The following is a 12,266-nucleotide window of genomic DNA, read 5'->3' as shown; positions in this document are numbered from 1 at the left end:
CTACAGAGTTCTGAATTACTGCCGTATTTTCACTGAACTATGTGAAACTTTTCTTGAAAAAATTGTTTGTACTCCAGGCCAAGGTCTTGGGGACCTTCGAACTCTGGAGCTGCTTCTTATCTGTGCAGGACATCCTCAATATGAGGTAGTGTTTATGCTATTCAAAGGCCATTATTCTCCAAGTTGTGTGCTGCATATTATCTATATTTCATTACCTCGTGCCCAGATTTTTATTGTTGAGAAATTACAGTCTTGTTTTTAATTAATGTGATTTCGTCTGTTTTGGAATTTTAAAAAAAATTATATTTGGGTTTCTGCATTGTGTCCATTTCTGTTTTCTTACCCGGTTGACTGGGCTGTTGTAGGCCCCTCAAGGAACTTGTTAGAAAGCAAGCCTTTCCAATGAACCCCTTGTCTAGCTTGACTTATTCTCTAGAGCTTTACAGCTAAAAAACACCAAATTCTAACTATACTTCCGCAAGTCTTAACACCCCCAATTTTTCTCCAAATGATGGATGAGAATGACAAAGGGATTGAAAGGACTTAAGGGTCTCTGTCATTCAGAATCCTTGACAACCTACCTACCGAGGTTTGCTAGATTTTTTAAAATCTCATTTATTTGAGAAGTTTTACCTCTTTATAGTATAAGAAATGAGAAAGGGTCAGGCTTGGTGGCTCACGCCTGTAATCCCAACATTTTGGGAGGCCGAGGTGGGTGGATCACCTGAGTTCAGGAGTTTGAGACCAGCCTGGCCAACATGGTGAAACCCTGCCTCCACTAAAAATACAAAATTAGTCGGGCGTGGTGGCTCACACCTGTAATATCCCAGCTACTTGGGAGGCTGAGGCAGGAGAATTGCTTGAACCTGGGAGGCAGAGGTTGTAGTGAGCTGAGATCAGGCCACTGCACTCCAGCCTGGGCGACGAGCAAAACTCCATCTCAAAAAAAAAAAAGTGAGAAAGAAGTGCTCCCAAGTTGGGCATTGTTTTAAATAGCTCTGTTTTGGATCCTTGATGGGAAAAGGATGGTAGGGATCCTCTTACTGTGCCTTAGGCACAGTGGTCCTATCACTCCTTTAAACAGTACCATATGGAAAAGAGGCTACGAGTAAAATCCCAGGCTTTTTCTCCCTTTCTCTCACACTCAAGGAAACAGGTGAATAAAAGTGACATGAAGCTGAATCAGTTATGTTCAGGAGTTACAGATGGTTTGCCAAGTAAGAAGTGTTCTAATCGCAAACATTCAATGAAATGATTTCAGAATTTTCAGAAAAGTACTTTAAAAAAGACTTCTGGCCGGGCACAGTGGCTCACGCCTGTCAGCACCTTGGGAGGCCGAGGTGGGCAGATCATAAGGTCAGGAGTTCAAGACCAGCCTGACCAACATGGTGAAACCCCATCTTTACTAAAAATACAAAAATTAGCTGGGGTGATGGTGTGCACCTGTAACCCCAGCTACTCAGGAGGCTGAGGCAGGAGAATCACTTGAACCCAGGAGGTGGAAGTTGCAGTGAGCCAAGATGGTGAAACCCCATCTTTACTAAAAATACAAAAATTGCGCTCCTGTAATCCCAGCTACTCAGGAGGCTGAGGCAGGAGAATCACTTGAACCCAGGAGGTGGAAGTTGCAGTGAGCCAAGATCGCGCCACTGTACTCCAGCCTGGGTGACAGAGCGAGACTCCATCTCAAAAAAAAAATAAATAAATAAAAATAAAAAGACTTCTGGCTGGGCACAGTGGTTCATACCTCTAATGAGGTTCATACCTCTTAACACTTTTGGAGGCTGAGGTGGGAGGATTGCTTGAGCCCAGGAGTTCGAGACCAGCCTGGGCAACAAAGCAAGACCTTGTCTCTATAGAAAATTTTAAAAATTAGCCGGGTGTGGTGGTGCACACTTCTCATCCCAGCTACTCAGGAGGCTGAATGGGAGGATCATTTGAGCCCAGGAGTTTGAGGCTACAGTGAGCCATGATTACACCACTGTACTCCAACCTAGATGGCAGAGCAAGACCCTGTCACTACAGAAAATTTTAAAAATTAGCCAGACATGGTGGCAAGCGCCTGTAGTCCTCCTAGCTACTCAGGAGGCTGTGTGGAAGGATCGCTTCAGCCCAGAAGTTCAAGGCTGCAGTGAGCCATGATTGTGCCACTGCGCTCCAGCCTAGGCGACCCTGTCTCTAAAGAAAATATATATATCTTTTGAGACAGGGTCTCACTCTGTTGCCCAGGCTGGAATGCTGTGGTGCGATCGCGGCTCACTGTAGCCTCAGCCTCCTGGGCTTAGGTGATCCTCCAACCTCAGCCTCCTGAGTAGCTGGGAATACAGGCATGTGCCACCTACATGCCTGGCTAATTTTTGTATTTTTTTAGAGATGGTGTTTCGCGCCTGGCTGAAATTTGTTTTAAATAAAATAAAACTATTCGGTGGCTCATGCCTGTAGTCCCAGCACTTTGGGAGACCTAGGTGGGAGGATTACTTGAGGGCAGGAGTTCAAAACCATCCTGGGCAAGATGGCAAGGCCCTGTTTCTACTGAAAAAAAAAAAAAAAAAAATTAGCTGAGCTTGGTGGTGTGTACCTGTAGTCCCAGCTACTTGGGAGGCTGAGGCAGGAGGATCGCTTGAGCCCAGGAGTTTGAGGCAGCAGTGAACTGTGTTCGTTCCACTGCACTCTATCTGGGGCAACAGAATGAAACTCCATCTCTAAAAAATAAATAAAGACTTCCATGTCTGTTATCGTTTTCTCTAAATTCAAAATTTAGTATACTTTTGGAGGCATTACCTCAGGACTAAATGGAATGTAAAGCCAGTCATTCTAAATGGAGATTTGGGCCTAACATGGGAAGACAGTTTGGGGAGATAATAGTAAATCTGCTGGAGAAAAGGTGACTTCTTAACTGGCTCCACTCATATTATTTAAAAATATATCTTTCTTCCTATATTGTCGTGGTGATAATAAAATGTCTTCTTATTCTATTCCTTTCCCGTTCAAATAAATCATCTCTTTTAACCTAACAGGTAGTAGAAATTTCATTTAACTTTTGGTACCGACTAGGGGAGCATTTGTACAAAACTAACGATGAAGTTATTCATGGCATCTTCAAAGCTTACATTCAGAGGCTGCTTCATGCCTTGGCTCGACACTGCCAGCTGGAACCAGACCATGTAAGTTCCCTTCTCTACCTCTTCAAATCTTAATTTCTTCCTCTTGTCAGTGCCAACTTGAAAAGGAACTGAAAAGATAGATAATAAACCTGGCTGGGCACCCTGGCTCATGCCTGTAGTCCGGCACTTTGGGAGGCCAAGGCGGATGGATCGTTAGAGCCCAGGAGTTCAAGACCAGCCTGGGCAACATAGGGAAACCCCTGTCTCTACAAAAAGAAATAAAAGAAAATTAGCCGGGCCTGGTGGCACACGCCTGTAGTCCTAGCTACTCAGGAAGCTGAGGTGGGAGGATTGGCAGGTTTTGTCACTCTACAGCTTATACTGAAGAAGTGAGTACCAGTATAATCTGTTAGGTCTATTTAGGAAAAAAAAACACTCTAGCTAAACCAGTAATTCTTTTCCTGGGAATATATCTTAAATTTGCAGAAGGAAAAACAGCTATTTTATATACAAAATGTTATCTGTAAAAGTAAAAGTTATAAACCCATGTACAGCAGTATAACAAGAGTTATATGAATTATATAAGAAGAGTTATGATTTAGCAACTTGATGCAGCAATTAAAAGGTAGTGAAATGATGATATGGTAAGAGAAAAATCAGAATGTAAAATTATGTACTCTTTTTTTTTTTTGAGATGGAGTCTTGCTCTGTCACCCAGGCTGGAGTGCAGTGGCACGATCTCTGCTCACTGCAAACTCTGCCTCCTGGGTTCACGCCATTCTCCTGTCTCAGCCTCCCGAGTAGCTGGGATTACAGGCACCCGCCACCATGCCAGGCTAATTATTTGTGTATTTAGTAGAGACGGGGTTTCACCATGTTAGCCAGGATGGTCTTGATCTTCTGACCTTGTGATCCACCCACCTCGGCCTCCCAAAGTGCTGAGATATTACAGGTGTGAGCCACCGCGCCTGGCCAAAATTTTGTACTTTTATTAAATAGTAGAAAATAAGTGGTTAGATGAAAACTAATACAAAAGTGAAATATTTGTGTATATGATTTTGCCCATGAACATACACATTTTAAAAATCTTATTTATACTGATTTTATAGTTTAAAAGAATATAGAAATCTATTTGCTTAGAAAAAAATACTAGAAATATTAGTTTATTAGAAAACTCTTCAAACGTCATGCTTAGTCTCTTCAAATTTTGCCACATTGATTTCATCCTGTTGGTTGAATCTGTCCTTTAATCTAGGACCTGCAGTAAGTTTTATTGCTTACAATTAAATCCCACATGCTATTCTCTTAATTTTAATATTAGTATTGTGTTTGAGTCACGGTATTTTGTATCTCCACACAACCTTAGTCATGATTTAGTCTAGTGGTTTTCAAACTGCACCCACCCCCGCTGTTTTTTAAAGTGAAGAATCCAACTGGGCGTGGTGGCTCATGCCTGTAATCCCAGCACTTTGGGAGGCCGAGGCGGGTGGATCACTTGAGGTCAGGAATTTGAGACCAGCCTGGCCAACATGGCAAAACCCCGTCTCTACTAAAAATACAAAAATTAGCTGGGCATGGTGGCAGGTTCCTGTAATCCCAGCTACTCAGGAGGCTGAGGCAGGAGAATCACTTGAACCCAGGAGGTGGAGGTTGCAGTGAGCCGAGATTGCGCCACTGCACTCCAGCCTGGGCAGTAGAGCAAGACTCAGTCTCAAAAAAATAAAATAAAGACTCCTGTCTTCAACCACATTTTACTTGGAAGCCTGATGTATAAAGCAGGGCCCCTTTGGTTTAAATGGCTCTGTACTTGATCCCTTTTTTGCCTTTGCTAATTCTGTGCCACCATTTCCCTTGCGGGTAATTTCTTACACTTGTAAGTGTATAGTGCTTTATAATTTGTATAGTGCTTTATAATGTTAGCCATTATCTCACCTGAGATAGCCATCGTTTCCTCCTCATTCCTTCACCTTAATTTCTTCATCTTAAAGCAAGGAGCTTCAACTAGATTAGCAATTCTCAATAGTACTAAGGGCTTTTCCTAGGTGTTTGGGCCCAAGATTCTCGTACATGCCTTTAACCATCTTATAATTGGTAACTCTTTGTTTATTTACAGAAGTGTGTCAGAATAGGAAAGATACAGAAGTGTTTGGAATAGGAAACCATGGAATATAAATGATCTTTAAATTTTTTAATGACAAATTTCAAATGCACAGCAAACATAAATAATGTCATAGAGAACATCTGTATACCTACCACCTAAATTCCACTGTTCATATTTTACTATGCTTGTTTTTTGTATCTGTCCACCTACATGAAATGTTTTTTTAAGTTTAAAATTCCGGGCTGGGCTCACATGTGTAATCCCAGCACTTTGGAAGGCCAAGGCAGGAGGATCACTTGAACCCAGGAGTTTGAGACCAGCCTGGGTAATATAGTGAGACCTTACCTCTACAAAAAAATTTTAAAAATTAATTGAGGCCAGGCACGTGGCTCATGCCTATAATCCTAGCACTTTGGGAGGGCAAGGCGGACAGATCGCTTGAGCTCAGGAGTTTGAGACCAGCCTGGGCAACATGGCAAAACCTCAACTCTACAAAAAATATAAAAATTAGCCAGGCGTGGTGGTGCATGCCTATAGTCCCAGCTGCTCGGTGGCTGAGGTGGGAGGATTGCTTAAGCCCAGGAGGTCAAGGCTGCAGTGAGCCGAGATCATGTCACTGCACTCCAGCCTGGGTGACAGAGTGAGACCTTGTCTCAAAAATAAAAAGTATATTTTCTGTGTGAAGTTATTGTGACAGTGGTTGATTTTGGTAGATCTTGAAACATAAATCTTCAGTTTTTTTGGCACTAAAGAGCTGACCTTCTCTAGATAGGCTTATCACTTAATTTACTACTTCTTCCAGGTCACTTCTCACTCTCCCCAAACCACATTTTTCCGACAACAAAACAAGCTGTAGCTTAGAAATACAAAACACAGCAGGGCACGCCGGCTCACGGTGGCTAACACTTTGGGAGGCCGAGGTGGGCAGCTGACTTGAGGTCAGGAGATCGAGACCAGCCTGGCCAACATGGTAAAACCCTGTCTCTACTAAAAATACAAAAATTAGTCGGGTGTGGTGGCTTGTGTCTGTAATCCCAGTTACCTGGGAGGCGGAGGTTGCAGTGAGCAGAGATCGTACCACTGCACTCCAGCCTGGGTGACAGAGTGGGCCTCTGTCTCAAAAAAATAAAAATAAAATACCAAACACACACACAAACCAAATAGTTTCTCCTGGTAAAAGCAGAGAATAGGTTGTCTTGACTTGGCATACCTCACAATTTGGGAAACCCTCTGTCTAAAATAAAATACCCTCGTGATTTAGGCAACTTTTGTTCATTGAAACTTGACTACTTAATGGTTTTTTTCTTCTTCTTGATTTTATAGAGGTCATTGAAAGCCGCAGTGAGTTTAAAGCAAATGTTATCTGATTTGTTATTTTAGGAGGGGGTTCCTGAGGAGACTGATGACTTCGGGGAGTTTCGGATGAGGGTATCAGACCTGGTAAAGGACTTGATTTTCTTGATAGGGTCTATGGAGTGTTTTGCTCAGGTAAGCCTATTTGGAGATTGTTTCCAGTTTTACTGGTCACCTTAATTGTATTCACTTCTGTGTCTTCTGTGAATGTTCTATCTTATTTCTTCAATTTTAGTGGCTGAATGAGATAATAGATACGCAAGTGCCTAGCACACTGCCTGGCATATAGTAGCTATGTTTATTTAACATTTTACAAATCAGTTGCAGTTTATGGATGATTTGATTATGGTTTACTCTGTATGCTTGCACTGATTGCTGTTCCACTTGTACAGCTGGAATAGAAGATCATAGATAAGCATTAAAGCCTCTAGGATACTTATAGGGAATTTGGACCTAGCCAGGAACAATAGGCAAGTGTTTCTGCTTTAGTAATTACGTACCAACTCCTGGTAACTCTTGTAGTTATTTGGCATTATCTTTGTCCACACTTATGGTTAGATTCCTGTGCAGTTTCATCCCAGAGGTGACTATGCTAGAGTAGAAGATTCATAGTCCAGAGGTTTTCCTGGCAATCATTGAGTAACATTTTACCTCATAAGGTTACAATAATCATCATTCCATATCACTTAACATTAGTATAATTTCAGGCAGTTTTCATATTGCTGGATTATATTCTAATGAGCTCTGAAATACTACTTTGGAAGCTTTGTCACAGCAATACTAAACTAAACTAAATTTTTTTTTTTTTGGTAACTCAGTCATTTTTTGTATATTTGGGCGTAATACGATCCAAAAAGTATTAATAAAAGTATAACTATTTTCATTATATTAAGCAAAGCATGCTTATTGACCCATCTGTGAAGAGCTGAGGATTCTTAGAAAGCCACTTACGTGAGATCCCTGGATCTTAGCCAGATGATCTCTGCTCAGATTTCAGCTCTTCTCTCTTTAGCTCTATGGCTTTGAGAAATCCTTTGATCTTCTCAATCCTTTGACTTAATTTACAAATTTATGTAAATTATCAATGTTGTTCAAGATATAGTCTGTGGAACACCAACCCCATGAGATGTTTTTTGCCAAAAAAAAAGTTATATCATTAATTAAAATTGGGAAATGGTATAAATAGTATATTAAAGGCTCTGTGAAGTTGTATAATAAGAGAGCTGTTTAATTTTGCCTTTCCTAACAGTGTCTGTTATTTCACTATAAAAATATTATTTAGTCACGTTCTGTAGGTGGATATAATCTGGGAAATTGTGGACCAGAACATCTCTGAGTATTCTGCTAGGTGTACCTTTTTTAAAAAAATTAATTCTGCTTGGATACAGTATTGTGATAGGTGCTTCTAAACAGCTGCTTTTTAGGAATTCAGTCAGTACTACCAGTGTTGATGCAGACAAGTAGTTAAAACAATAGAAATGTAAAGCCAATACATATATAGAGGATTTACATTGTGTCTCTATTTTAAGTGTGTTTATGTATTTATCAGTTATTATCAGGATCAGGAGAAGACACTCATGTACTGTGTTTTGTTTTTCTCATAGTAGTCATTTTCTGGGGGCAGATGATAATTTTGATAAACTCTTGGGGGTCTAAATGGGTTTATTTCAAATATTAAAATAGTTACTCCTAGTTAGTGATGATGTAAAAAAGTGAAAATAATATTCTCGTCTGGCTTGAGAGGTAATTAGATTTAGAAACAAGGAGTAGGATTTACTTTAACTGGATTTTTTGTTTTGTTTGTTTTGGCATTCTGTTTTCCTTTTAATGGATCCATAATCCACCTCTTCTTCTCTAGTTATATTCTACTCTGAAAGAAGGCAACCCACCCTGGGAGGTGACAGAAGCGGTTCTCTTTATCATGGCTGCTATAGCAAAGAGTGTTGATCCGTGAGTGTCTCATAAGTCTTTTGCTGGGAACTCTAAATATCAAGAGGAAGGAAAATGACACTATTTTTTTTTTCTTATGTGGTATATACCTGGAGACTTTTAGAACTTCTTACTTCTGTTGTGCCGTCTAGTCTTCTGACTTCTAGAGTCTAGTCCAGGGTAGCCTGAATTGCTGATACCATGTTTTAACAGCATTTCCTAGAGTTGAAATTATTTTATTCTTGATGCTAGGAATAGAATGCTGATTTATTTTTCCAACTGAGGCTCCCTTGTGAAAGTTGGTATGGTAAAGAATTTGTTAGACTGTTTAATTGTTGATACTTGCTTAAAAGCAATTGAATAGACACTAATTTGGGTTTCCTGCTTTTGTGACCTTGGGTAAGTTATTCCTACAAAATTAATTACATTGTTTCAGAGAGGCAAGGCATAGGCACCTTTTCACCTAAAAGAGCCAGATCTAAAGGGCAATTACTGTTTTTGTTATTGCCATTGAAAAATTTCAAATTATTCAAATTTTACTTCTAATTGCATAGAAATTCTATTTATGACACGAAGCCCTAGAGACAAAATTTGCTTTGTGCCATGAGTATATAAATTGATGTTAATATCTGCCACGCTGAATTGTGACCTGATACCTGCAGTCAAGCTCTGTATTCAGTCTTGATTGGAGAGATGGTTAAGGCAGATATTTATAAAAAGCACAGTGCTTCTTTCTTAGCTGCCTTTCAGGGCCTCGTCAGTGGCATACTGTTTCTAATCCAGTAAATATTCAAGGAGGTCAAATAGGTTTGTTTTTCTCTATTAAGAAGTCCTGGGCCTTAATTATGTACCACACTATTTACTCTTAAACCAATTTTGGTGTCATTTTGAACCTTCTGTGACAAGTCTGAAGATTATTAAAATCATTAATATTCTAACTAATATGTCTTGGTTTGAAAAATGATGGCTAGTCTTCATTAATTGACTTAGTGTCCCTAGGAAACATAAGGCATAAATGAGAGATTCGATATTTTTTTTGTTTATATGCATTTCAAGCCAACTGCATGATTATAATTTTTTAGTGCATATAAAAGGACTTAATAGACTAGTTTATTAGCAGAGGGTGGTCTTGCTGTAATCCAGGATATTATTTACATTTTAAACATCTTTCATTTCTGGATTAAGTTCTGCCACTTTGGGGGCATCCTCCACTCTGCTCAAAACGCCTTTAGCCAGTATATTTTGTGGGGGACAGAGGGAGGAGAGGGAACAGATAAACTCATGGAGCTATGGAAAGTGTTTGGTTAACTTTAATTTTCCCTCATGTTCCAAATCGGGGCAACTTAATCTATTACTGCAGCTTATTTTCTTGTTCTTTCAGTTAGTGAGCTGGCTACCCATACTTACCTGTTCTTAAAGTTTCCAATATCCAGCCATAAGAAATCTTTTGGAGCATAACAACAGAGAATGGTCTATGAGAATTATTCATTCATCTGTTTAGCCATTCAGCAATATTTATTGAGTGCCCACTATGTGCCAGGCACTGTTCTAGGTGCTGCAGCTATAGGACTAAATAAAATAGATTCTTTAGAAGAATACATTCATCCACAGTAAATGTCTGCCTCTCCAATTTAAAGAGCCTGCATTTGATAGCTTGATGTGTCTTTAGACACTTTACTGGCATTCAGAAGATTAAGGAGCAGTATGCTTTTCCTGAAACAATATCTTTCATTTCTATGTTTTCCTCTTTTTTGAGGATTTGAAAATCTTTCATAACAAATACCAAGTACTTTTATCTTAATGATTGTTTAGAAAGAAGCCCTTTAGCAATGCTGTGTGTCATCACAGCCTGTTATTTGGCCAGAATATAACCTCTGAAATCAGTAACTGTGAGTACTTACCGCCTGTACTCAGGGAAAACAATCCAACACTTGTGGAAGTCCTAGAAGGAGTTGTCCGCCTCCCGGAGACTGTACATACGGCTGTGCGATACACCAGCATTGAATTGGTTGGAGAGATGAGTGAAGTCGTTGATCGAAATCCTCAGTTCCTTGGTATGTGTAATCTCTCTCCTCTGCTACTTCTAACTTGTCATTTTTCTGATTTTTCTTCTCATCTTTTACTTTTGCATGTGTTTTCCTTTCTGTTTTTTTAACACGGAGTGTTTATAGAAACTGAGAGTAAACAATATGTTGTAAGTTAGTGCTTATTTGATATAACATTTATAATCTGATCTGGGACAAGGACCTTTGAAAGATTAGATCTACAGATAGGGAAACAGTGAACAGTTTGCTTCTAGTACTCTGTTTAAGCATGAACATTTCTATCTCTGTTAGTCTTTGGCATATGCTTGAGCTAATCAGAATCTCTTACAGTTTTAACATACTAGAAGCTACTAAAGGACCAAAGCAAAGGAGATAATTTTTCACTTGTAATACATGCTCCATTTAAAAGCCAAGAATTATTCAAAACTAAGTAACTGCAAATTAAAATGAAGACTGTTATATAACCTCTGGCTGTCCTTATTGACTTGAAAAAATAACTAAAGATCGTAAGTAACAACTTTAGAATTGAAGGTAAAGTTAGAAATGATTTATTCTAACCTCCTCATTTTATAGACAAGGAAACTGAGGCCCAAAGAGACGAAATGACTTTTCCAGGGTAATATATATCAAGCCCTAACATTTAAGAGGGATGCATTCTGAGAATTTTAGGAATGCCAAAATTTGTGATTAGTATTATATCATTAAGTTTGATGTGTTTCCTGTGTATATCTTTATTATCGCCTTTTTTACTTGATTTTATTTTATACATCTGTTTTTACTGACTGAAACACATGCTAAAAAGAGTGAATGTGTTCTTTGTTTCTATACACTGAGCTGCTTTCTAAGTTCAACGTACTATTTCTTTTTTTTGTTTGTTTTTGTTTTTGTTTTTTGTTGTTTTGAGATGGAGTCTCGCTCTGTTGCCCAGGCTGAAATGCAGAGGCCTGATCTCAGCTCACTGCAACCTCCACCTCCCAGGTTCAAGTGATTCTCCTGCCTCAGCCTCCCAAGTAGCTGGGATTACAAGTGCATGCCACCATGCGCACTAATTTTTGTATTTTTAGTGGAGACAGGGTTTTGCTATGTTGGGCAGGCTGGTCTCGAACTCCTGACCACAAGTAATCTGCCCGCCTCAGCCTCCCAAAGTGCTAGGATTACACACCTGGCCCAACATACTATTTCCAAGTGATTTCAAAATGGCTGTTTTTTAGTTCTTAGATTTCTGCACTTTATCTGGCTCAACATTTGGCTTTCTTTTCTGAACCATTTTTCCACCAAGAAACATAGTAGATTTGTTTGTTTTAATACCTTCAGTTAATGTCCAGAAAGCAGCAAATCTAGGTTGACTTGCAGACTCTTATCAAAAGATTTATCATTCAGTGCCACCTTGCAGTATCTCATTCAGATTTGTGCCTCAGCAGTAGACAGATTGCTGTATGTTCATACTCAGAATAGTCAAAACCACAAATACCCAATTTGGGAATCACAGAAGTCTATATTATTAGAGTTGCTTGGGCTGGGTTCTAGATTCTAGGTCTTTTGATTCCTAGACTAAACAGGGTGGGGTTTTGGTTTTGTTTTTTTCTTTTTGGTGGAGGTAGGCAGATTGTGCTGAGTTTGGGCATTGTATTGATCATTAGACTGGAAATGGACATAATGGTTTTAAATGGGCTTTAAGACATTATTATTGGCCAGGCATGGTGGCTCACACCTGTAATTCCAGCACTTTGGGAG

At 39.5% G+C, this 12,266-nt stretch overlaps 1 protein-coding gene across 3 annotated transcripts in view; it reads left to right on the top strand.

Moving 5' to 3' along the window:
* Nucleotides 1–12,266, top strand: part of TNPO3 (transportin 3) — a 97,990-nt gene that overhangs the window by 52,141 nt on the left and 33,583 nt on the right. For all 3 annotated transcript variants that reach the window (XM_054559071.2, XM_054559072.2, NM_001133800.1), the window contains 5 exon segments: nt 7–145; nt 3,018–3,164; nt 6,586–6,693; nt 8,417–8,508; nt 10,402–10,541. In XM_054559071.2, coding sequence (XP_054415046.1) covers nt 7–145; nt 3,018–3,164; nt 6,586–6,693; nt 8,417–8,508; nt 10,402–10,541 — 626 coding nt within the window.

This window comes from Pongo abelii, chromosome 6 (genome assembly GCF_028885655.2).
Source record: "Pongo abelii isolate AG06213 chromosome 6, NHGRI_mPonAbe1-v2.0_pri, whole genome shotgun sequence".
NCBI classification, from domain to species: domain Eukaryota; kingdom Metazoa; phylum Chordata; class Mammalia; order Primates; family Hominidae; genus Pongo; species Pongo abelii.
Note: the sequence above shows the minus strand (reverse complement) of the source record. Positions and strands in the feature narration are given on the sequence as shown.